This window comes from Notothenia rossii, assembly GCF_949606895.1.
Source record: "Notothenia rossii genome assembly, chromosome: 12".
NCBI classification, from domain to species: Eukaryota; Metazoa; Chordata; class Actinopteri; order Perciformes; family Nototheniidae; genus Notothenia; species Notothenia rossii.
Window position 1 is genome coordinate 12,812,269 of NC_136911.1, and position 27,849 is coordinate 12,840,117.

The 27,849-nt window shown below is 42.6% G+C and overlaps 1 protein-coding gene across 2 annotated transcripts in view; it reads right to left on the reverse strand.

The window, feature by feature from the left end:
* The window catches only part of LOC307026621 (A-type potassium channel modulatory protein DPP6-like), a 352,894-nt gene that overhangs the window by 36,324 nt on the left and 288,721 nt on the right, over positions 1-27,849 (reverse strand). For both annotated transcript variants that reach the window (XM_079662165.1, XM_079662164.1), the window contains exon 8: positions 18,745-18,865. In XM_079662165.1, the coding sequence (XP_079518291.1) occupies positions 18,745-18,865 (121 nt within the window). The remainder of the gene's footprint in view (positions 1-18,744; positions 18,866-27,849) is intronic.

Below are 27,849 nucleotides of genomic sequence, written 5' to 3' on the forward strand. Positions count from 1 at the left end.
GATTGCTCAGTTTCAATTATTGCTGAAGATTGTTCCAAGCAAGTGGCGCTGCGCACATACAAGCTGTCTTACCTAAGACAGTCCTTGCTCTTAGCACATCTAACACTAGTACATCATGTGATCTCAGACAATTGATGCTTGCAACTCTCTGTGTTATCAGAGAGCAGATATAATACGGGAGTTTACCCAACATGGATTTATAAATAAGCGTGTGCCAATGACTGAGCCTCCGTACAGTAAGTGATGGCAAACCTGCGTTGGTATACAGTGTACAGTGATGTGTAAGTGCTTTACAATTTGTGACAAATCTCAGTGCACTGTGATAGGCGGCATCTAACTTGTTCAGGCAATGGGCAGGTGCATTCATATACAACAAATCACCATAGTCCAGCACAGGTAAAAAGGTCACAGTGACTGGCTTTTTCCTGGCCTCAAGCGAGAAACAGGACTTGTTTCTGAAAAAGAAACCTAGCCCAACCCTCAGCTTTTTAAGCAGGTTATTGACATGAAGTTTAAAAGTAAGACAATCATCAAGCCAGATTCCAAGGTATTTATAACAGGCAACCACTTTGAGTACTTGTCCTTGCATAGTAACAATATATAAAACAGGCTCTGGTGTCTTTTTAGCTTTTGAAAATAGCATTACCTTGGTTTTATCAACATTTAAAAGAAGCTTAAACTCAGCGAGCTGAGTCTGAGTAATGTTAAAAACAACCTGTAATTTAACAACAGCCTCCTTAATGGAGGGACCTGCACAGTACATCACGGTATCATCCGCATAAAAATGTAAAGTAGCTTCATCGACATTTTCACCTAAACTGTTGATACATATAGAGAATAAAAGTGGACCTAAAACAGAACCTTGAGGAACACCATTTGCAATGTTTAACCACTCAGAAGACAGCCCATCAAAGTGAACACATTGGGACCTTTCAGAGAGGTAGTTCACAAACCACCCCACTGCATGGCTGGATATGCCAATAATGAGTAGCCTCTGGTTTAAGATGCAATGATCAACGGTATCAAACACTTTGGAAAGGTCAATAAATAGAGCTGCACAACTCTGCTTATTATCTAGCATACTAGTAATATCATTTACCACTTTCATTGTGGCAGTGATGGCGCTATGTTGCTTTCTGAAGCCTGACTGATGTTTAGACAGGATATCATTTTTACATAAAAACTCCTTTACTTGTTCACTCACTAGGCGTTCGAGCATCTTCGCCAGAACTGACAATTTAAAGATTGGCCTATAGTTATTTAAAATAGTTTCCTCCCCTCCTTTTAGTAAAGACATAAGCTGACTTCCATACTTTTGGAATTGTATTTGTGCTGAGGGAGAGGTTAAAAAGAGTAGTGAAAGGAGGAGCAATAAAATCTGCAGCTATCTTTGAAAATAAAGATTCTACGTTGTCCGGGCCAGCCGGTTTCTTAGGATCTAACTTAGATAATGCTTCATGAACAACATTAACAGTAAAAGGAGTAAAACTGAAAGGGTTTTCCAGACCACATTGTTCAGAGTCACGGATTGAGGTGTTCACAGAAGCAGAGTTAGTCACAGAATCAAACAGAGAGCCACAGGACACAAAATGCTTATTAAAGCAATTTAGCATAGTGGCTCTGTCCGATATAGGGCCAGATGCTGTGGTAAGGCACGGAGGTAGCTCATTATGGATCTCACCGGTGGATATCGATTTTATGGCTTTCCAAAATGTCCTAGGATTATTTAGGTTTTCTGTGGTAACGGACAAATAGTACTTTGACTTAACACTTTTGACATGTGAAGTGAAGCCATTCCTTAGCTGCCTAAAACACGGCCATTCTACCTCTGAGCCTGATTGCCTTTGCCCAGGCCTTGTTTCTCTCATGCAGGAGACAAGACAGTTCAGCAGAAAACCAAGGATTGTGTCGTCCCTTTACTCTAAATTTACGCAGGGGTGCATGTCTATCAATGATCTCCATAAAACCAAGATAAAAATAAGACCATGCAGTTTCTACATCAGCACACAGATCAATTTTTCCCCAATCAAACCCAAACAGATCATGAACAAAACTCTGCTCCACAAAAATGTTTATGTCTCTCTTAATGATAATATGAGGTTTAACCTTTTGGACCTTAGTGCCCCTAATTGTGGCTACAGCACAGTGGTCACTCATATCATTCGCAAATACTCCCACAGATGAGTATTTATAGGGAACATTACCGGTAGTTAGAATGAGATCAATTAGGGAGGATTTATTAGGGGACTTAATGTTAGGGCGAGTAGGACTGTCAACAATCTGAGTAACATTCAAAGAGATACAAAGGTTTTTAAAATCCTCTGATACTGCAGTTAACCAGTCCCAGTTAAAATCTCCAAGTAGCACTATTTCCTTGTAGTCAAGTTGCAATAAAAGATTTGCTAGCGAAGACAAGTACTCCTTGACAGCTGAGGGGGGTCTGTAACAGCCCACCACCATGACCTGTTGCCCTTTTGCCACTTCGATATTTAAGGCTAAAAATTGGAATTGCTTACTGATAGATTTAGAAACTAATGTGGATACACTGAACTTATTCTTAATATAAATGGCAACGCCACCACCTTTATTAGGCCGTTCGGAACGATACACATTATAACCATTTAAGGCAATGTCAGAGGTCAAAATAGATTTATTTAGCCATGTTTCTGATAAAACAATGACGTCAGTCGAACTTGCCCAAATGCGGACAAAATCTAGTTTACCTAACAGACTGCGCACATTCAAATGGATGAAACACAACCCAGACCTAGCTTTAAAATCAGCAGGAGTAGCGATCTGACTACTACTACTGGACGGACCAGGGTTAGGTTGTATATTTCCTGACAGTAATAGCAACAAAAAAAACAGACATCTTTTCCTGTTAATCGACACACATACATAGTCATCTACTTTAGAATCACCGGAAAAGTCTGCGAGAGTGTGATTTAAGCTTAAAGGAGGTTTTATGGCCATTTCCACTGATCATAATTCCATTGTTGAGGTATACTAAAATAGAAAAATACTGTGCAATTTTCCAAACTCACAATGGTTTCGCATACAGCATCTCTGTAAAGTATGTGTATTCATCAGTATTCACTAGGCTTGTTTGAGACAAGCGAGACCTGCGCAGACCTGCGCAATTTCGATCAACGTCTTGCTCGTGCGTTGCATGATGGTTAGTCATTTTGTCCGACTTGCTCTGGAGGCTCGCTCACATGAGACGTTGAAATCTCGCGGGACAAAGACGCCCGCAGCCTTGAGAGCGAGGCGCAGCAGTTCCTCTCCACGGGCTGCGGAGGCGAAATGCTTGATGGGAAACGACTCGCTGGTATCTCGAGCTGAGCGCTCATTTGTGGTTTTTACCCCGTGCTGCTGATGAAGCTCTCCATTGACTCGGCAAAGGTTTGTTGTTGTTTTGTGTCAGTTTTACGTCGCCACTTCCATTCACATTTTTCATCATTGTTCCACAATGTTTATCATCATGAAATGAATATCTATATATGTTATACTATACTTGCACTGCTTACCGTTTTCATACTTTATATATCTTAGCATATTCATACACACTGTTCATACTGCTCACAGGCTGCTGTGTATATCTAGTGTATTAATACCCCTCACTGTTTATTCATCATTCAATTCATTCTATATTTTATTCTATAAATTGTGTACATTACTTTTCACTTTACTGCTTGTTGCACTCCTGGTTAGAAGCTAAACTGCATTTCGTTTTCTCAGTACCTGTAATATGTGGAATAACAATAAAGTTGAATCTAATCTTAAGCAGGAACAAATGTATTTACTTAGTACATATCTGACATTAACGATTAAACACATGCGTGCATTCTTTATAATGCAAACCGAGTCAAGCCGACTCCGGAGGTGGCGGTATGCACCTTAAAGTGGTTTGCAATCCGCCCAAAACCGAGAGAAGAAGAAGAAGGCGAAGAAGTAGATGAAGAAGAAGAAGAAGAAGAAGAAGCCGACTCGGAGCTGTCCGACTTCAGGCGAGCTATTCTCGTCTACTTTCGAGGCGAGCCGCAACGCTTCTCAAACAAGCCTACTTTCTCCACTAAACGGCTCGCTGCAGCTCCTCCTCCCTGTGAGCCCAGTGTGCTCTGATTGGCCGGTACGTTGTGAATCGCGCTGAGCTCCTTGGAGGTGTGATTTCCTTGTTTAGCGATACACAGCCAAACTCAACCTGAACACATACAAAGTCACAGCCGAAATAAAAACAATAAGTGTGGCTTGATATTGAGTAAGAAAAAGGTTTATATGTTGATAAACGCTATGAGAATGGGTCTGAAGAGAGAATTTCGCCACGATCCCAACTGTCTGTTATCAGCCTGCAGCAGGGAGCACAAATCAGCAGAGCTGCCTGCACTGAGTATGTGTGTGTGTGTGTGTGTATGTGTGAGGAAGTCCGTGGATTGGTCAATTTGGACCAATCAGCGGGGGCCAATACGTGTGGCTTGATATTGAGTAAGAAAAATGTTTATAGGTTGATAAACGCTGTGAGAATGGGTCTGCAGAGAGAATTTCGCCGCGATCCCAACTGTCTGTTATCAATCTGAAGCCAGGGAGCAGAAATCAGCAGAGCTGCCTGCACTGAGTGTGTGTGTGGATTGGTCAATTTGGACCAATCAGCGGGGGCTTAACGTAACGTAACGGCTCCACGGATTGGCCCATTTAGTTCTGGGTACGTGCTTTCGTAAACAAGTACCCGGAAGAATCAAATGGATGATGACGTTTCACTAACGAGGCGTTTTGGGGAGGTATTTTCTGTGTTAGAGTTTTCTCGCTACAGGGTGTACTTTAAGGGTTTTGACTCTGCACACCGTTTACATGCAGAAAAACCTTCAAAACACACAAGCGGACGGGTAATAACCGGAAAAGCATGACATGGGACCTTTAAGAAGCAGTCCTGAAGAACCATCATCGCAGGAAAACAAAGAAGACAAACATATTTTGTCGAGCAGATTGTCTGTGACAAGGCAACCGGTAATTGTTTGTGTAACCAACACGTTCTCACTCCCAACCCGTCACATATTGACAGACGGTCAGGGCCCCTCCCCGTCACTCTATTAAGTACAGGGTACCCCTTTGAAGCCAGTTTTCAACGGCTCCCTGAACGTTGGTAATAGAGGAGTTGGGATCGCGGCGAAATGCTCTCCGCAGATCCATTCTCACAGCGTTTTTCAACCTTTTTCTTACTCAATATCAAGCCACACTTATTGTTTTTACTTCTTTATTTTAATTGAATAATGTAGGACTTTTGTTGCCGTCAGTTATGGGGAGAGTATAGGGGCTCAGAATACTGAAATCATTATTGTTTCATCGTTTTTTCCTTCTAATTTTGTATTCTTTTCTAAACCACACACTGTTATTTACCCAACAATAACACATAATTATCCTTGTGTTTATTTATTTGTTTGATTAATAAACACAAGTTGGAGTCCGTCAGGACTGAGGGTCGGAGCAGCTCATAGTAGTTGCTTTAGAGAATTTTACACGGCCGGAAGTAAGTATTCTCTCCGCTTCGCTTGACAAACCCCGTGATAGTCCTCAAGCTCTGTGATTGGATGTTTGAGAGTGCGCCGAGGGTTACGCCGAGCGTCGAACAACACCTTTGAAATGGGATGGAACCACGGCAGACTGTCCAAAACTGGATTTGAATGTGTCCACCCCGTCCCCCCCTACCCCACCCCGTCCCCAGAACTACACATGCTGGCTATTGTGTGTTTTGCAACATGCTCTATGACACGTATCTACTGGGAATTGTAGTTTTAAAAGACGTTTTCGTATTTCCCATAATAAGAAGTTGCCAGTATTAAACTGTGTACATCCCTGGAGGTTTAGGGGATAGGAAACACTCAAATGTAAAACATATAATTAATAAATGGGTGAAAATTGCTTGTGCCCATAATGGGCAGCATTAATATATACCCACATGACAGCTAAGGTCAGAAGAGCTTTATTTAACAGCTGGTCTTATGTCTGTGACCCCTCCTGTTGTTAATTGATAAGCCTGAAACATGCACTTGTCAAGGTTCAGAGGCTAATATGGCATAACTATCGATCATCTTAAATTACATTACATTGCATTTAGCTGACGCTTTTATCCAAAGCGACTTACAATAAGTGCGTTCGACCAACAAGATACAAACTTGAAGAAAACAGAATCATATAAGTACATCAGGTTTCATAGAGCTAAAGCATTTCAAGTGCTACTCAACTGGCTTTAGATAAGCCAGTCCTTTATTGGTATATAAGTGCTTTCTTAGTAATTATATCGTTCGAAGTAGAGTCGAAAGAGATGAGATATACTTTATTGATCCTAAGTTGGAAACATTTGCGTTACATCAGCATGTGTAACAGTTGTAAATATGCAGTTGTGTTTATTTGTAAATCATTTAGTATCACACAAATTCTGTAACATAATTCTGTGTTGTTTATTTATTGATTGTTCAATACCTGACAAGGTCGGAGATGAAAAACCTGAGTCACAGGTTCTTCAACAGTGCATTACAAGACATTTATCAATATGTGTGTATACCTCCACCATTAAACTGTCCTATTCTGCACATTTCTTATACTATCTACATACATCTTATAAGAGTATAATACATATGTATAATATCAGTTAAAATAAGTGCTTAAACATACAGTAGTTAACATTGCAGGAAAGCAATATATTAGTACTTCGTCAGGCTTAATATGTATACCCCCAAAGCTTTTTTCTTATTCAAAATAAGACCTTCACCTAAAATATTCTTTAATGTTTAAATAAAGCCTTATTAGTTTGTCTGTCTGTGTCTCCTATTAATATCTAATAATACATTTCAATAGCATGCTTTAACCACCAGGTGTCCCTTTCTATCAGCTGTGCACCATTATGGTGTACATCAGTGGTGTAGTCTACGTGATACGCCGTATACCCACTAGAAAATGCCAGTGATTTCCGTATACCCTCTTAAAAATGAGCGATGATACATAACAACATCATTTTGTGACTGTGCTTACACGCTTTGAGCCTCTTTTGTGTTAATACTTTTGGACGTCTGGGGCTTCCGTCGCCTGTGGCCTGTTGCTAACCAACAGCAACACACTTTGTTCGGCTCTGACAAACCCCACGTTTCTCTAACGTTATCAGAATTTGATCCGTCCACCATTCAAGTTTGCGGAGCGCTAAACAGGAAGCAAACATGAAACGAAAACAGACGACAATATTTCAATGTTTTCCGAAGTTTTCCCCTATTACCACTTCAGAAGAAGAGCCAAGTCAGGCGGCTGTCCTAAAGGTGACAGAGAACGATCCCGGCGCTACCGCAAATTTACCCGGTAAGTGAAATTAGCATGGTTATCATTAACGTAACTGTAGCTAACTAGCTAACTTCGTAGCTAACTTGATCAACGTTAGTGTGGCGGATCAATGGAAGAGAAAGGGAGCGATATACTGCGTGTGTGTGTGTGTAGCTGTGTGTGTGTAGCTTTGTGTGTGTGTGTGTGTGTGTGTGTGTGTGTGTGTGTGTGTGTGTGTGTGTGTGTGTGTGTGTGTGTGTGTGTGTGTGTGTGTGTGTGTGTGTGTGTGTGTGTGTGTGTGTGTGTGTGTGTGTGTGGTCATAAACAGAACACAATGTTTATATTATCTCCTTGTGTCATTGGAAAGAGATGAGAGCTCCTGGCCAGCCTTGTGGACTGAAAGTCAGGCTATGGAATTTAAGAACAGGCATCCTTGGTTAGAGTGGAGGGACAGAAAGTTAGGTAAATGTCAGCACACATGCAAAGGAAAGCTGTTCTAAACAACATAAATTCATAAAGTCAATGACTATGCAAATGAGAGTTAATTTATGGTCATGTTAAAAGTGCATTTAAAACATTTGCACCATTACATTACTATATGTTATCAGTAGTTGTCAAATAATTAGCTATTGAAAAGTGGAACATTTTTCTCCTTTTATCTGATTTTCATGCATTTGTTAGCCATGATGTAAATATTGTAAGCAGTTTATTAAATACTTCTGAGCAAATCTTGACTCTTTTCTGCAGATGTTATTGGTAAAAACTTGTATTATGCTAATTAGTCATGGTTTTGTTTATTTCCAGGTTGTGCTCTTTGCAGCGCTACAAAATCAAAAGGTTTCCTCACAGAACAACGAGTGTCTATGGCTGAGGAGTGGGTGCACTTTAAGATCCAGTCCTGCAGATTCAAGCAGATCAACATCTCTGGCCTCTTTGAGAAACAAGATTAGACGACATGAGACGTCCAGAGCACACAAAATAGCCCAGGAGCTCACGGAGAAGGTGGACAGGATTTAGTTGGAAATTTGGTGAGAGCTGGGTCAGAGACTGTGTTTGCAGAGACAGATTCTGTATTCAGAACAGCATACTATCTTGCGAAGATGAACCGACCTTTTATTGACCATGATAGTCTCATTGAGCTTAAGGAAAAAATGGTGCCAACATGGGCACTAGTCTGCACTCAAGGTACAGTTCCACAAAAATTGGAGAACATAGCAGAAGAGATGCAGAAAAAAATAGTTCACAGTATTGTGACGTCTTCAAGAAAGTTGTCTGTTCTCATTGACGAGGCTACATACAGGGCTTGTGGACTAACACAGTGAACCCAGTATGGACATGTTGAGTGCTTTTTCTACCCTCATTTATTGAGGTGAAGCTTATTTGTTCATTTGTTTCTTGTTTGAAGCTAATTTGTCTTGTAGCACTTCAAGGATCTTTGCTTGTTCATTTAAGCTGATACAGTACATAGTTTGACAATGATTTATGGAAGATAATAGGGCTGAACAAGTTTGAATAAATATCTAATGCATTGAAAAATATGTTTTAAATGATTATTGTGTGATATTTGTGCAGATCTATGTGAAACAAAGATGTTTTTTTAAGTGTAGAATATGATGTGTGGGCCAGGACATCTGTAGCATGCATATTTATTGTATATTACTTGAAAATTGCAGTAGGCCATATTGAGATTTTGATAAAAATTTCGATTAATTGTTCAACCCTAGAAGATAAGTGGACTTTTTCCATCATTGTTCTTTTTTTTATTTTTTTATTGTTAATGTCACTGGCAGTTAAGTCACATAAAAATGCTTATAATACATTGACATGTTGATAACACATAACCAGTCTCAAGACTAGTCTATGCATTAGTGAGTGTGATGGTGTTCATGAGGTGTTGCTTCGAGACAGGTGTCGCTCCGCGATGCGTCGCTCTAGGATGAATGAATACAATTATTACAGTATGCCCACTACAAAAAAGTAGACTACATAACTGGTGTACATATACCAATATACCGATTGGATCAAATATAAAAGTCAGCCGAATTAGTATTGATACTGCGAGGAGACGTATTGTGTGAAGAGAAATTGAAGATTTTGTTTGATTGCTGATATATTTATGATCCACGTCACATATTCAGTTTCGGCGGTAGTTATTCCTGTTTGTCTAGAAGTCCTCTCATCAGGGCTCTATAAATAGCGAACAGGTGGGAGTCGGTCTCCGCAGACCGCAGACAACTAAAACTACTACTTGTATAAGCAGGGATGGCTAAATGTTTGTAAGCAGGAGAACTAGATGCTAGCAGATGCCAGATGCTAAGGTAGTGGGAGCCTGTAAAAATTGCGACTGCCTCGCGTGACACACACGCACTTGTAACTCTCTGTGTAATTATGTGTCTCTCCCTGTCTGCCTCTAACACGCCTGTTCACTCTCTTCTCTCCCTGTATTGCTAATTATTCTCTTCACTCACTTTCCTCTCCGCTTCTCTCTGCCGCTCTCTCATCTCTTCTTCTGTGTTTCTCTCCCTGTATCGCTCATTCGTCTCTTTCGCCCCCTGTCGGCGGCGGTTAAAATAGAATCGCCCCGTGGTCAGCGTTGGCGTCTGGGTCCGCCTGTTGCAGAACCCTGCTGTACACTATATATAAGGTTATACCAAGCAGTGGTAAGATTATCTTAGCATAAAGAATGTAAAATAGCGGGAAACAGCTAGTCTTGCTTTGTCCAAAATTAAAACAATCTACTTACCAGCACCTTTAAAGCTAGCTACTAAACAAATTATTCTTGGTTCAATCTATAAATCTGCAGGTTGACCGAGTGAGGCATCCTGTTCCCCAATTTCAAGAATGAATAATATTGTCAGCTAAATACCTCTATAGTTAGAAGCTATACAAAGTAATAGTTATAAAAGAAAAACCTAAAGCCAAATTCGCATTTTGGGAAATATAGAACAACTTAACAAAATACTGTAAACTTTTTACTGGTTCTTACGGAGCCCCTAAAGCAGTGTTTCTCAAACGTTTTCATACCAAGGACCACTTGTGGGATGAAGGTGTTGCGCTGGGTTCTCGCAATTGAAACTTAAGGTCGCTCCATTGCGGAGATATTCCCGCGAGAGTGCGGAAAACTTAAATTAATGAATTAAAAAACTCAGACTTAATTTTGAAGACATTTCGGCCAGGGGTGTGTGGTCACTCCAGGAGACAGCGGGACGTGCAACACAGAGAAGAGCAGTACCAGCGCTCCAAAGAGCTTTTACGCACCGCCTACACTGTGTTTACCATCATCCGAACAGCTAAAGAGTGACCACAGGCTGTTACGTTTTAACCACACACACACACACACACACACACACACACACACACACACACACACACACACACACACACACACACACACACACACACACACACACACACACACACACACACACACACACACACACACACACACACACACACACACACACACACACACACACACACACACACACACACACACACACACACACACACACACACATTACTCCCCCTTGTATTAGTTTTATGATGTCCGGTCACCAAAGCACATGATATGTTTGTGTGATCTGCTCAGCTCCACTCTGTGCAGGAGCGGACTGTGACTAAAAATCATCCCGGGAATCTCACCCAGCCCAGCCCACGTAAACTGTCAACGGGGGGGATCCTCGCTGCGGGGAAACGGTGGACCTGTGGCCCGATCGGAGTGGGCCGAGTGGCCGGACCGGCGCACTCCGGTACCGGCCCGCGGTACCGGCCCATCGGGATTCGTCCCGAATGTCCCAATGGCCAGTCCGCCACTGGCTCTCGAGAATTTTTTTCGTGCGCACAAGATACTAACCCGTTATCCCGACTTTCTTTTTTCTCTCCCTTTTTTTTTTTTTTTTCTCAGGTCCCTTCAGGGGCTCCGTAGGTTCTTGCTTTATATTCAACAGACAAAAAGGCAAGTGTTAACTATGGGCATAGATATGTCTCATAATTATTTGTGTGTACAGAAAAATAATTTGTGTGTAAATGTGTGATTTGTAAATGTAAAACACCATCCACAAATGCATTTAAAAGATTTGCAAACTCACAAATACATTTACAAATGTAAGACAGATCTGCATATAGGCTAAAGATTTTCACAAATAAAAAAAAGATCTGTGAATATCTCTTTAACATTGTCAACTTTCAATCAGCCATTTGTGAATCCATTTGGTATTTGTCAACCAAAAATGCGCTTGCGGATCTCAAATCTCTGCTTGATATGATATGCTACAGTACAGTACAAGTAGCCTACTTCTGGGTGTTTCATTCAAGCTCGGCTCCGTGTGTGTCTGTGTGGCACGAGTGAGCGAGAGAGCGAGAGCGAGAGAGAGTTGTTGCTGCGCTAACCAATATTAGAAGCTGTTTCTACAACTAAGTGAAAGGAAAGTCCTCTCCTGTCAGATAACGTCAGCTCAGTGAGGTAAAGGACTCTCTCAGTGTTTAGATAGTTAACTTTAGTCTAAGTTATCTCAGTGGGTCTCAAAACAGTTTGATCACCATTTATGTAAACAAGTATTTCCGAGGCACACCTTCATATGATCATTATAGTTAGGCTATAAAACAATAAGAGAATAAATGAAAAACAGGTATGAAATATGACATTAAAACAAGAATACAGTTTAAAAAGATTACTAAAATATCCATAAAGAAAAAGTAGCTTATCTGTTTACAGTTCTGTTTCATATGGGTGTTGAGAGATGTATCCATAGATCTCTTAATTTTGCTCTCAAAAGTGCACCAGGTTGATGCTTTTAACGTCAATATTTAAGAAAAAAAATCTTCTCTGATATGCCGTGAGCTGATTATCGAGCCTTCATTGTAACACTCGCGGGTGTAGCTGTATGTGGGTGTGGAGAGTGTTGCAGTAGAAAATGTCACTGTAGCCCATAGCATTAATGGGAAACCCTACATGTTACCCTACATGTTAGAGCTATCTATCTATCTATCTATCTATCTATCTATCTATCTATCCATCTATATATATCTATCTATCTGTAGGTAGGTTTGTTATGTATAGCCAATAACAAATAAATGTAACGTACTTTATTTTTGTTGTTCATTTATATCTTATTTTACCGAGTTAACAGTTATTTATTTATGCATATTTTTGAATCTCTCCAGTTTTAAAGGATATTTTTGGTTTACTGTCTATACACATTGGAATGATTTCAAACCTGTTTTTATTTATCCTAATAATTATAAAGGTGTGCTTTGAAAATGTTTGTTTACATAAATTGTGATCAAACCGTTTGAGACCCACAGATAACTTAAACTAAAGTGAACAATCTAAACACTCATGAGTCCTTTACCTCACTGAGCCTCTCAGGGGAAATGGAAAATGGAACCGGGGTGAAAAGGGTGTTATCTTTACTTAATTATGAATGTTGATACATCAACGCCGAAAATTTGTTTTTTTTACTTCCCATGGCCATGGCATCTAATGTTCCGCAGTTCATTAAAAAAACAGCGCATTAAACAAACTCATGCTCTTACTTTGAAAACCATGCGGAAATGTCGCCATCAGCAGGCCATCACGTGGCTTCCGAAAATAACCGAGTGACACGAGTAGATTTTAGCCGAGATCAGCGGAAAGGTCGTCTCAAAACTCCGTGTGTGTAAAAAGACGATCCACAAGCAGAGATTTGAGATCCACGAGCAAAGATTTGAGATCCAAAAGCAGAAATGTGAGATCCACAAGCGCACTTTTTGTCATGTCCAAGAAACTTATTGTGAAAGTTTATTCTTTATGTTAGAGTTGTCATGTCCCTTTGTCTTGTGCTTTATGTCTATACCCTTAATTATTTCTTCCTCTCATTTCAGGCCTCCACGCTCCCCGCCCCTTTTCTGTCTCCTGCGTCCTTGATTATTTTCCCCGCCCTGATTGTTTCCAACTGTGTTCCCTTTACCTGTGTATATATTGTGTTAGCTCCCTCCTGTTAATTGTCAGTTCGTTGTCTCTCGAAGACCACGTATCGGCTTACCTCACGGATCTTTTCACGGACCTTTCACGGACCTATGCTATAGATCGCATTATAGTTTTCCTCGAAAGAGTGGTTTTGTTTTCCTTGTTTTATTACTGTGCAAATTCCAGTAAAGTCTTTATTTTGAAACGCTATCTGAGTCTGAGTTTTGAGTCGTGCAATTGAGTTCATGCCTCAGTGTTCTCCCCTTGACAGTACGAACTGACCATCAAAATGAACTCAGCCGACTCAGATCAGATTAAGAACGCTATCCGTTCTCAGGGCCAACGTCTTGGGCAACAAGAGGAGCGTATGGCCACCATGCAGCAGGGAGTGCAGGATCTAACCAGCAGCCAGGGGGAACTACAAACATCGTTGACGACCCAAGTTAATCTACTGGCAGCAGAGGTTCAGCGTGTGCTCACTCACCTGCAGGCTGTTTCTCCTCCTACGACTCCTCCGGTTCCAGCGGTGACCGGATTCGATCCCAACCGGGTTACTGAGCCGCACAGTGCTTCCATGCGTCTGGCTCCACCCGAAAGGTACTCCGGGGACTCAGAAGGCTGCCGGCCGTTCATCGTGCAGTGTGAGTTACACTATCACCACCAACCGGCTGCTTTTCCCACGGACATTTCCAAAGTGGCTTTTATGATCTCTCATCTCTCCGGCCGAGCAGCAGCGTGGGCCACGGCAGAATGGTCCCGAGGCTCGCCTATCTGCGGGTCTCTGGAAAACTTCATAGACACTATGAGGAAGACCTTCGATCAAACCACGCCGGGCAGGGAAGCAGCTCGGGCTCTGATCAAGCTGCGACAACATCAGCGGAGTGTGGCTGACTACGCCATCGAGTTCCGGACTAAGGCAGCCGACAGCGGCTGGAACTCCGCTGCATTGTTTGACGCTTTCGTCAGCGGTCTCTCGGATTCTTTACAAGACCAGCTGGCGCCTCTCGATCTGCCCGCTGATTTGGACTCGGTCATATCCATGGCCTTACGTATAGACAATCGTTTGACGGAGAGGAGAAGGAATAAATCCAAGGATGCGGTTGATCCACCTCTCCAGAGGAGACGCTCGCCGCTGGATATTACTTCTTCTTGGAGGCCCCGTCACCCCTCACCACCTGCGTTCCGGACAACAGCGCCCCCTGGCTCCGTGGAGGAGCCAATGCAGTTGGGCCGCGCCAAGCTGTCGCTGGCAGAACGTCAGCGTCGATTCAAGGAAGGTCTGTGTTTCTACTGCGGGCAGCGCGGACACCCACAAGCGGCTTGTCCGGTAAAAGAGGAGGCTCACCAATGAAGAGGAGTACGTTGGTGAGCCGGATCTCTTCCTCTGACTTTCCTCCTCGCACCCTGACCCGGATCCAGGTACAAATCAGAGACAATGTAGTTACTCATGGTGTTCTCATTGACTCAGGGGCGGACGAAAGTCTTATGGATTGGGGTTTAGTTAAGAAATGGGACATAAAAACTAAACCTCTACCCCAGCCTCTTGAAGCGAGTGCTCTCGATGGGCGGCTGTTGTTTAAAGTGACTCACCAAACGGAGCCTTTAGAAGTAAGATGTAATGATAACCACCATGAGACAATGTCTTTTCACTTATTTAACTCAGCCCAACATCCACTCATTTTGGGTTTTCCCTGGTTGAAACTTCATAACCCTCACATAGATTGGCAATCTGGGAGGGTGGAGGGGTGGGGAAAGAATTGCATTGATCTCTGTTTTAAGCAGGTAGCAGAGATTGACAGGGGATGTAACACTGGGAGTGTTAGGCAGGATACAGTCCCAAAAATATATCTTCCGGATGTACTTTCAGTTCCTTCCTGCTACCACGACCTTAGTGAAGTTTTTAGTAAGTCCAAAGCTCTGGCTCTTCCTCCTCACCGCTCCTATGACTGTGCTATTGACTTGATTGCCGGGTCTCCCATTCCTAAGGGTCGACTTTATGCAATTTCAGGACCTGAGAAAGAGGCCATGAAGGACTATATTGATGCCTCCCTCAAGACAGGGCTTATTCGTCATTCCTCATCCCCAGCAGGGGCAGGTTTTTTTTTCGTGGGCAAAAAGGATGGGTCTCTTAGGCCCTGTATCGACTACTCACCTCTCAATGACATTACGGTTAAAAACCGGTACCCCCTCCCTCTCATCTCGTCCGCTTTCGAGCAGCTTCAGGAAGCCAAGGTTTTCACCAAATTAGACCTGCGGAACGCCTATCATTTGGTCAGGATCAGGGAGGGCGATGAATGGAAGACGGGTTTTAACACCCCTTCAGGACATTATGAATACCTGGTCATGCCGTTTGGATTGTCAAACGCTCCTGCAGTCTTCCAGGCTATGATCAACGACGTGTTGAGGGAGTTTCTGAACCGTTTCGTTTTTGTTTATCTGGACGACATTCTGATCTACTCCCCTGACCTTCACACCCACAAACAACATGTCCGCCTGGTTCTACAGAAACTGCTCCAAAATAAGTTGTTTGTCAAAGCTGAAAAGTGTGAATTTCATGTGGAAACAGTCACTTTTTTGGGCTTCATCATTTCCCCAGGTCAGGTTATGATGGACCCAGAGAAGGTTAGCGCAGTAGCCTGTTGGCCTACCCCTGACTCTCGCAAAAAAGTGCAGCAGTTTTTAGGCTTTGCTAATTTTTACAGACGTTTTGTGCGGAGCTTCAGCGCTATTGCAGCCCCTCTTCATGTCCTCACGTCCCCTCAGGTGCCTTTTGTGTGGTCTCCTCAGGCTGAGGAGGCTTTTTCTCGGCTGAAAAAGATGTTCACCACTGCCCCCATACTTACCATGCCGGATCCCACTCGCCAGTTCGTGGTGGAAGTGGATGCCTCCAACGAGGGGGTGGGAGCGGTCCTCTCCCAGCAACAACAGAAGGACAACAAACTTCACCCCTGCGCCTTCCTGTCCAGGAAGCTCTCCCCGGCAGAGAGAAATTATGACGTGGGAAACCGTGAGTTGCTGGCCGTGAAGTTAGCGTTGGAAGAGTGGAGGCATTGGTTGGAGGGAGCCGAGCATCCTTTTGTGGTCTGGACCGATCACAAGAACCTGGAGTACATCAGAAAGGCCAAAAGACTGAACTCCCGCCAGGCTAGGTGGACCTTGTTTTTCAACCGTTTTGACTTTGTTCTTTCCTACAGGCCGGGGTCTCAGAATGTCAAGCCTGACGCTCTGTCCCGTCTGTTTGACCCTGTGCCTGCAGCCAAGGAGCCGGAACCCATCATCCCATTGAACCGGGTGGTAGGAGCGCTGACTTGGCCAGTAGAGAAGGAGGTAATACGTGCCAATGCTGGAGCTCCTGCACCAAGGGGTTGCCCGCCTAACCGGATTTTTGTTCAGGAGGCCGAGCGACCACAGGTGATCCACTGGGCTCACACTTCGCTGCTCACCTGTCACCCCGGAGTCAAGAGAACTATGTTCATTGTTAAACAACGTTTCTGGTGGACATCCATGGAGAAGGAGGTGAAGGAGTATGTGGAGGCGTGCCCTATCTGCGCTCGAAACAAGACCTCTTCCAGGTCGCGAATAGGGTTATTACAACCACTCCCTATTCCCAACAGGCCCTGGTCAGAGATCTCCATGGACTTCGTCACTGGCCTGCCCCTCTCTAGAGGTAAAACCACAGTTCTCACGGTAGTGGACAGATTTTCCAAAATGACACATTTCATTGCTCTGCCAAAGATGCCCTCAGCTAAGGAAACGGCGGAGGTCATGATGCAGAATGTGTTTCGGCTTCATGGTTTCCCTAAGGATATTGTCTCCGACCGGGGCCCCCAGTTTGTGTCACGCTTCTGGAAGGAGTTCTGCAGCCTCATCGGTGCCACGGTCAGTCTCTCGTCTGGATATCATCCGGAGTCTAACGGCCAGACAGAGCGCCTAAATCAAGAACTGGAGACCTGCCTGCGCTGCCTGGTGTCCCAGAATCCATCCTCCTGGAGCGAGCACCTCACCTGGGTTGAGTATGCACACAACATCCTCCCTACTTCTGCCACGGGCCTGTCCCCGTTTCACTGTGTTTATGGCTACCAGCCGCCACTGTTCCCAGCCACGGAGAGGGAGGTCACGGTCCCGTCTGCCCACGCTCTGGTCAGGCGTTGTCGGCGCGTGTGGGCTGCGGCTAGGAAGATACTCTGCAGGAATTCACAACTGGTTAAAAGAGCAGCAGACCGAAAACGCCGACCAGCCCCTGTATACCAGCCAGGCCAAAAAGTCTGGCTCTCTACACGAGACCTTCCCCTCCACGTACTCTCCCGAAAACTGGCTCCCCGGTTTGTGGGTCCTTTTCCCATCACCAAGGTCATAAACCCAGTCTCAGTGAGACTACGGCTTCCCAGGGCCATGAAGGTACATCCCACCTTCCATGTAGGGAAATTAAAACCATTGAAGGAGAACGCTATGGTTCCCACCGTCAAACCCCCCCCGCCCCCCCGGATGATCGATGGAGGTCCGGCTTACACGGTCAAGTCACTATTGGCTAGTCGGAAAAGGGGTAGAGGGCGGCAGTTACTGGTTGACTGGAAGGGTTATGGTCCTGAGGAGCGGCAATGGATTCCTTCCCGCTTCATCGTGGACAAAAGCCTCATTGAGGATTTTGACCGCCTCAACTCAGAGGAGCCTGGGCCGTCAGGAGCCGTCCCTAGAAGGGGGGGTACTGTCATGTCCAAGAAACTTATTGTGAAAGTTTATTCTTTATGTTAGAGTTGTCATGTCCCTTTGTCTTGTGCTTTATGTCTATACCCTTAATTATTTCTTCCTCTCATTTCAGGCCTCCACGCTCCCCGCCCCTTTTCTGTCTCCTGCGTCCTTGATTATTTTCCCCGCCCTGATTGTTTCCAACTGTGTCCCCTTTACCTGTGTATATATTGTGTTAGCTCCCTCCTGTTAATTGTCAGTTCGTTGTCTCTCGAAGACCACGTATCGGCTTACCTCACGGATCTTTTCACGGACCTTTCACGGACCTATGCTATAGATCGCATTATAGTTTTCCTCGAAAGAGTGGTTTTGTTTTCCTTGTTTTATTACTGTGCAAATTCCAGTAAAGTCTTTATTTTGAAACGCTATCTGAGTCTGAGTTTTGAGTCGTGCAATTGAGTTCATGCCTCAGTGTTCTCCCCTTGACACTTTTGGTCGACAAATACAAAATGGATTCACAAATGCCTGATCGAAAGTTGTAAATGTTAAAGAGATATTCAAAGTTTTTTTTTTTATTTGTAAAAATATCTTTTGCGCATTTGCAGATCCGTTTTACATTTGCAAATTTATTTGTGAGTTTGCAAATCTTTTAAAAGCATTTGTGGATGGTGTTTTATATTTACAAATCACATATTTACATACAAATTATTTTTCTGTTCACACAAATAATTATGAGACATATCTATGCCCATAGTTATCATTCTTTTCATTTACCTGTTTAAGAAAAAAGAAAATGTTTTCTGCCTTACCTTCGTACAGCCAATCACTGAGCCCATTGAAAATCACGCCCTCCTTGCCAGTAGACACCAAACGAATAGAGCGGTTATCTACCCTGGAGCGATAGTAGATGTTGTTTTCAAAAACGAAGATCTACAAGAGCCAGAAAGGGAGAAAGTACATTTAATCACATTTCAATGACACATTTATGGAGCAACTATATTTAAACTTGAAACCCCAAGATAAGAGCTGTGCAAAACACTAAATCCCTTACAGCTCTATGGGTCTTGATATGTAGAGGACTCTGATTGAAACTGACATTGACCTGCAGGGACTTGGCTTTTTTGAATAAGAAGTTCCAAGAAAAAAATATTTTCAATTTCTGAAAAAGATGGAAAACTTTGGCACCAAATGTTGACTTTGACACTCTCCTCTACAGGCTTTGAAAATAACTTAAGGTCAACTATTTCGTTACAGAGAATAATTAATCATAAGCACCCATGGTGATAATGGTAGGGCCGGCAGCTCTTGGGGCTAAAATTTAAATAAGTAAAAGCCTTAATGCTATGCTGGAAACAAGCCTCAAGCTGGTATCATGTTATCGGTTTGTAAATCAATCAATCAATCAATCAATCAATCAATCAATCAATCAATCTTTATTTATATAGCCCAATATCACAAATGTTACATTTGTCTCAGTGGACTTCACAGTTTGTACAGAATATCAGTATTACACCCTCTGTCCTTAGACCCTCACATCGTACAAGGAAAAACCTCCAGAGAAAAACCCCACAGTTTAAGAGAAATCTCAGGGAGAGCAAGAGAGGAGGGATCCCTCTCCCAGGACGGGCAGACGTGCAATAGATGCCGTGTGTAAATCAAAGAGATAATACATTTTACAGCATAGGTAGACCAAATATTTGGAAATTAGGGATTTTAAGATTCACCGATTCGCATCGGTGCACCGGCATAAACGTTCACGATGCGAGTGCACCAGTTAAAAGAGTGCACATCGGCTACAGTTTGGGTTGAACTCGCGATGCATCGATTGTAGCGTCATTGCATCTTTGAAAAAAAGATTCAATCATATAATATCCTCTCATCCTGTCAGCACTCAGCAGAGACGATCTTTGATCTTTGTTTCGCATTACGGAGGCCGAGAGTCTCAGTTATCAACCAACACACATGGAAATCGAGGAGAAAGAGAAACACAGCGCACCGAAAAATACCTACCCGGCTCTTGGGCTGCAACAAAAAGCTGGGAGGCGAGACGAGGGTCAGAAAATATAACAATCCTTTATTTTTGTGGACACCAAAACAACAGCCGCGGCACAAAGCTCACACGGGGAATGTGCGAGAGGAATGAGAGAGAGAGAGAGACGTATCCGGCTGGGTTCTTATAGCCTATTCGACCCAGGTGCAGCTCATCAGGTAAATGCCGGTCCCACAGCACCGGATCCTGTAAACAAAGAGAGAGAGACCACGGAACGCCTAGTGGTGGGGAGGGGTCGTCACATCAAATGTTTGGCAATGCTTCTGATTTTTCAGGTTAGGGAAAAGAGTAGAAATTAAGATGTATGCGCCACATCTATACCATGAGCCCATTGCTCCTAAAAGTTGACTCGGCAGGAATTAAGGCACGTACTGTATATGCCTCTCCCTGCTTCCACCGTCTACACACACCACCAAATGACATACCATCAGTAAGGAAAAAGAGTAAGAACTAAAATGTATAGATGAAGAGGCACAACGTGTCTACGTCAATGCACTCTTATTAGATTATTTTATCAACTATAAGCTTTATCAAAAACGAAGGTCTTAAGTGTACTCTTAAAAACGGATTGGCTGTCTGCCGCCCGAAAACAAACTGGAAGCTGATTCCACAAAAGTGGAGGTTGATAAGAAAAGGCTCTGGCTCCCATTGTACTTTTAGAGACTCGAGGAACAACCAACAACCGTGCATTCTTGGAATGCAATGACCTAGTTGGACAGTAGGGTATAATGAGTGCTGTAAGATGGCGCCTGTCCATTAAGGGCTTTGTAGGCGAGAAGAAGAATTTTAAATTATATCCTGTGTTCTATAGGGAGCCAGTGTAAGGCAGCCAAAACTGGAGTAATGTGGTCCTTTTTCCAAACTTTAGTGAGTACACGTGCTGCAGCATTTTGAATTAGCTGAAGCGATTTAACTGACTTTTTGGTACACCCTGATAAAGAGTTACAATAATCCAGCCTTGAAGTAACAAATGCATGGATTAGTTTCTCTGCATCGTTTTGAGGCAAGATATGCCTGATTTTTGCAATGTTATGTAGATGAAAGAAGGCGGTCCTTGAGATTGATTTTATGTGGGCGTTAAAAGATCAATCCTGATAAAATATAACACTAAGATTCCTTAGAGTCAAATTAATGCCATCCATAGTTAATATATCTTTAGATAGTTTGTTTCGTAGATTCTTTGGGCCGAGTACAATAACTTCATAAAATGTAAGGTCATCCACATTTTTAAGTCCTTGAGGCAGTCTTGAATTGTATTTAGATGATTGGATTCATCAGACTTGATGGATAAATATAGTTGAGTATCATCCGCATAACAATGGAAATGTACAGAATGATTCCTTATAATATTGCCGAACGGAAGCATATATAGTGTGAATAAAATAGGTCCAAGCACTGAGCCCTGTGGCACTCCATGGCTCACTTTGGTTATCTAGGAAGATTCATCGTTGACACGTACAAACTGAGGCCGTTCAGATAGAGAAGACCTAAACCAGCCTAAAGCAGTTCCCTTTATGCCAACTAAGTGCTCTAGTCTTTGCAATAGGATATCATGGTCGATGGTATCAAATGCAGCACTGAGATCGAACAAGACAAGAATAGAGACAAGTCCTGTGTCTGAGGCTATTAAAAGGTCATTTGTGACTTTAACCAGAGCTGTCTCTGTGCTATGATGTGTTCTAAAGCCAGACAATCTTCAAATAAATCATTGTTTTTTAAGTAATCACAACTGTTTTGCGACTGCTTTTTCACACATTTTTGGATAAAACCTCTGGATCAAGGTTGTGCTTTTTAAGAAGAGGTTTTATGACTGCTACTTTAAATGATTGTGGAACATAGCCTGATAATAAAGACATTCATCATATTTAATAAAGAAGTGTTAATTAATTAGTTGGAATTGGGTCTAAGATACACGTTTATGGTTTAGAAGAAAGAATAATTGAGTTCAATTGTTCAAGGTTTATGGTTAAAAAGCATTCTAATTGACTATCTAGTGTAATATTAGAACTTACGTTTCCGGGAGCTGTTGATAACACTATACTGGTCAAAGGCAAGAGGTCATTAATTTTGTTTCTAAGAGTAACGATTTTATCATTAAAAAAGCACGAACATTTTCGGATAAAGCAGGATTCAATGGTTCAACTAATAGTTGCTCAATTTCAATACCATAAGTCAGAACAAGGTTGAGAGTGTGATTATAACAGTGGGTTGGTTTATTTACACTCTGACGGAAACCAATATAATCTAATATAGAGTTAAATGCAACAGTAAGGCTATTTTATCATCGTCAACATGAATATTAAAGTCACCTACGATAATTACTTTATCTGTTTTAAGTACCAAAGTTGATAACAACTCAGAGAATTCTGATAAAAATTCTGAATAAGGACCTGGTGCACGGTACACTGTAACAAATAAGATTGGCTGCAAAGTTTTCAAGGTCGGATGCGTACACAAGGCTTGCAAAGGAGGTATAATTTAAGTTTTGTTTAGTATTGATAAGTAAACTTGGGTCAAAGATTGCTGCAACTCCACCTCCTCGGCCTGTGCCTCGAGCAATATGAGTATTGATATGGCTGGGTGGAGTGTTTTCATTTATGCTGACATATTTTGTATGTCTCAACCAAGTTTCAGGGAGACAGCATATATCAATATTATAATCATTTACCAATATTTTAATCATTTACCAATATTGCTTTAGATGCTAGAGATCTTATGTTTAAGAGTCCACATTTAATCTTCCTTTTTTTGTTGCACTGTAGTAGTAGTTGTTACATTTACTTTTATTAGGTTATTATGTATGACACCTCTATTAGGTTTTACTTTAAATGGTCCTTGGGCAGACACACACACACACCGTTAATATTGGGTATTTTATTAGAGAGAGCGCAGAGAAGCGTGTACGACTGCGACTCCGCCTCCTGGTCTCAATTCTAGTTTGTCATGGATTAAGTCCTGAATGATTCCCCAAACATGTTCACTGTGAGAATTGTAAATTGGCGATTCAGTCGAAAATGTTTGCTGCCTACGATGGCAGGTCATTCATTTTTTGCTTGTTTCTAAATTGTAAAAAGGATACATTCTTAAAATAATACACCACAGGACCATACAGAAACATTTTTAAGTATTACAATGTGCCTTAGAAGTTAAAGTAACATTTAATATAAATATTGAAAATCTATCTATCTGAGAATCTATCAAGCTAAGAGTTCCTCCAGCAAACCATGCATCTCTTTAAATCTAAAACAGTATCTGTCACAATTAGTTTCCCTTGTGTGTATATACAAGCTGGGGGCCCATGTGGTTTATTGTCACTTTGGTGGAGATGAAATCCCTGTATAGAAGATCATCTAGTCCACAGCACAGAGAAAGGACCTGGCCCCATTCTCTGAAGGAAGGTAGAACTCCGCTAGTGATGGCTGGGATCCACATTTATCCTTAGCGAGAATATTTGGACGACAATGTGAAACTGAAATAGCAAAAAGCACACTGAGAAAAATCATAATTCTTCACTTTCACTAGGTAGGAGAATGTAACAAATAAAAGGAATGAACTGTAACAAAATGTAACTTTAATGTGTTCTCAGGGGGTGTTAAAGGGGTTTCAGACTTGTTTGATATACACCTACGAAACTAATAATATTACTATCAGCCCAACTGCACTCCAATGTTGCTTGTGTAATGCTAACATACTAAATCAAGACAGTGAAAAACGGTAAACATACTACTCCAGCATGCTTACACTGTCATTTTGAGATTGTGAGAATGCTGATGGCAGTATTTAGCTTAATTACAGATTACAGATACATTCACTAGCATTTCCATTTTAAGTCTGTGTAATAAACTAGCATGAAGTTTGAAATACAGTGTATGCAAGGTGGGGGATGTCTGGAAAATGTTTTAAGATGTATTATAAGAAGTTGACTCTATAACAGAGAAAACATGTAATCAAAGGTGATATTTACACAATCTTACAGTTTGTCTCTTTTCCTTTTGGTCACTCTTGCACACACAAGCACACAGCCCATAGACTGTATGGTTTATGTCATCTGTGGCTGATCATCCAAACTGAAAATCTTTAATTCATTGGTACATTCTGTTCTCATTTCCACAAAAACAGAATGTACTAAACATGTTTGTCCAGAAAGATGTCTCTGCCCAAACCCACATACATTGAGAGTGTGTGTCTACAGAAGGTCCAGTTGTGATAGACACGGTTCGCCACTGGTGGATAGACAGCTGTGTTTGAGAGAGCAAAATAGGCAAGTATTCATTCTCCATGGAAAATTGTATGAGTTTTAATCATCACATGTCTTGACTAGCAAACAGCTTTAGCTGGTTTCAGCTGATGGACATCTCTCACTCTAACCTTCACCTTTTCAACAGAGGACATCTAAACCTTCAGGGAAACCAGCTACAGCTGAGCTCCTTAATAACAGAACTCACTTCCTGATGGGTAGGAAACTTGAGGCTATATAAATCTAGCGACCGTGTTAATTAGTCCACCAACAAGATAACAAGTAATTAATAGCATTGTGCCCCAGGATGTTATCACTTACAGTCTGTCTGCCCTAAAAACCAACAGACTGAATATCATTAATGCTCTGACAAGTTCAACTGTGTGATGATGGAGGCGGAAAATGACTCGTCTTGGAAGAGTTGCAAAGGACAATTGCGTATTTTGATTCATATTAAAGCGTGTAATTTGTTATGTGTTTACTTGGAAATTTTAGTCAATCATTAAGATAATTTAAACCCTGAGGGGAAAAAAGTTTGTGCGTGCTGCTTTCAAGAACTCATACTAATATTTAAACTTGAGAAAAACAAAGAGAAAGAAAAAAGATTATCCGAGCACTAATTTAGAGGAGGGGACCTCCCATATTTCTAGACCAAATTTGTCCGAGAAGGCCTGTCCCACATCAGTTTTTTTTTATAAATGTGGCAAAGAAATGCAGCAGAACTCTCCAATATATTTGGAGAACAAAACCAGTTTTTTATTTCCATCCCTACATTTCCCCTAATTATGACCACGGTCCATAATTTTTGTTCCTTGTTAAATAAATAATTGTCTTAATTTGTATAATACTTAGGACGGAGTATTAGGGCCACAAAAAGAAAACAGATAGATTTCGAGAATAAAGTCGTAATAATACGAGAATAAAGTCATAGTTACGAGAATAAAGTCGTAATATTACGAGCATAAAGTCATACTTATGAGAATAAAGTCGCAATGTTACGAGAATAAAGTCATAATTACGAGATTAAAGTCGTAGTTTCATAAGTGACTTGAGAAGGAGACAACAGCAGCGTCCTGCAATAAAATTAGGAATGTGGATCATCTTGTGAAGCAGTACTTTAGTTTAGGTTTCTCAAATAACGAAATACTTATGTCTATTATTTCGAAGAAAGAACCGAACGGACTTGGAGGAGATTGTCTCCTTTCTGCAGGAGGAACTCGCTGGTTCTGGCCGACTACAAGGCATCGTTGGTTACATCTATGAGCTGTTCAAAGGGGATTTGTTGTTTCACAAGAAACAATGAGACTTGTAATCAAGGCTTTGGATCCAGAAGGAGTGGAACGATAGCCTTGTGGAATCGGAATGAGCTCCCCATTGAAATCAGGACAGCAGAAAGCTTAGCCTACACATCTTTCGGCGCAGACTGAAAACTCATCTCTTTAGATTAGATAAGATTACTTTATTGTCATTACAAAAATGCAAGCACAGTGTAACGAAATTAAGGAGGGTCTAACCCGAGTGCAAAACAGTCAGTTATATACACAATTATCAGAAGTATGTACAAAATAAATGATACGAAAATAAAGGTAAATAGATGGGAAATGTATAAATAAGAATAAATACACAGATAATAATAAATAGTGAATACAGAATTGCGCTTCAGCACAGCACACGGCAACAACTAGGCAGTATGGGACAGCGTGGGGTTCATTGTCAGCAGTCTGACTGCTGAAGGGAAGAAGCTGTGCGTAGTCCTGTTTGTTCTACCCGGGAGACTGTGGTAGCGTGTCCCAGAGCGGGTGCCACGTAGGGGGATAAACAGTTTATGGTTGGGGTGGGAAGAGTCTCTGATGATGTTTCGTGCCCTTCGCAGGCACCACTTTTCATAGACTGAGGCTATGGAGGGGAGTGGCATCTTGATGATGCGTTGTGCGATCTTCACCACCCTCTGCAGTGATTTCTTGTCCAGTTACCGTACCATACTGATATGCAGGTGGAGAGGATGCTCTCGATGGTGCAACGGTAGAAGTTCATTAGCACCTGGGAGGATAGGCGGAGTTTTGCCAGTTTCCTCAGGAAGAAGATTCGCTTGTGAGCCTTCTTGATTAGGGCTGAGGTGTTGGTGGTTCAGGAGAGGTCCTCCGAGATGTGGACTCCCCGGAACTTGAAGCTTCTGACCTGCTCAACCTCTTCTCCACTAAGATGGACTGGGGAGTGTGTGCCGTCTTTGTTCCTTCTGAAGTCCACATTGACCTCTTTTGTCTTCTTGGTGTTGAGAGCCAGGTTGTTGTTAGCGCACCACTCTGCCAGATGCTCAACCTCTTCCCTGTATGCCGTCTCGTCATTGTTGCTGACAAGCCCGACCACTTGTCGTCTGCAAACTTAACGATGGTGTTTGAGCCATGGACAGGTTTGCAGTCATGTGTGAAGAGGGAACATAGGAGGGGACTTAACACACAGCCCTGTGGGAGACCAGTGCTAAGGATGAGATTAGAGGATGTGAGCTTGCCTATTCTAACATGCCCCAGCATGTTAGTGAGAAAGTCCAGTATCCAGTTGCAGAGGGAGGGGTCGATGCCAAGGTCACTGAGCTTGGTAATCAGTTTGGAAGGAATGATGGTGTTAAATGCTGAGCTAAAGTCAATGAACAGGAATCGTACGTATGTGTTGCTCTGATCCAGATGGTAGAGGGCAGGGTGTAGTGCTGTGGAGATGGCGTCATCCGTACTCCTGTTCAGACGATAGGCAAACTGGTAGGGGTCAAGTGTGGGTGGGAGGCATGATTTAAGCCGAGCCAGGACCAGCCTCTCGAAACACTTCATGATGGTCGATGTAAGTCAGCACAAGAGCTGAGTACACGTCCGGGGATGCCATCGGGGCCAGCGGCCTTACGTGTGTTGGTCCTGCTCAGTTCAGCATGCACATCTGTGGTGGAGAGTGTGCGGGGCAGATGGTCTGCAGGGAGAGTGGCCCTAATGGCTACCTCATAATTGACCCTGTCAAAACGGGCATAAAAATAATTAAGCTCATCTGGAGGAGAGGGGTCAGTGGACGGGGGGGAGCCCGGGTGGGTTTGTTGGTCTGTAACCCCTGCCACATGCGTCGGGGGTCAGAGGTGTTAAAGTGCTCCTCAATCTTTAGCTTGTGGCAGTGCTTCGCCCTTTTGATGCCCCGTTTCAGCTCAGCCCTGGCTAAACGGTAGTCCTGCGCGTCTCCTGACCTGAAGGCGGTGTCACGTGCCTTCAGCAGTTGGCGGACCTGCCCATCCATCCATGGCTTCTGATTAGGGAATATTTTGATCTGTTTGGTGGTGGTGGCATCACTTATGTAAGTGTTGATGCAATCCAAAACAGAAGAGGTGTATGCGTCAATGTCTACTTGGGAATCCATAGTGGCAGTTACAGCGAAGTTGTTCCAGTTGGTGATGTGAAGCTGATGCTGTAAATTGGACTCTGCTCCCTCAGGCCAGACTTTCACTGTCTTGACCGAGGGCTTGACTCGTCTGATAAGGGGGTGGTATTTGGGTAGAAGGAACAGTGAGATATGGTCTGACTGACCCAGATGTGGGAGAGGGAGGGCCTTATATGCATCTTTGATATTGGTATATACATGATCCAGGGTTTTATC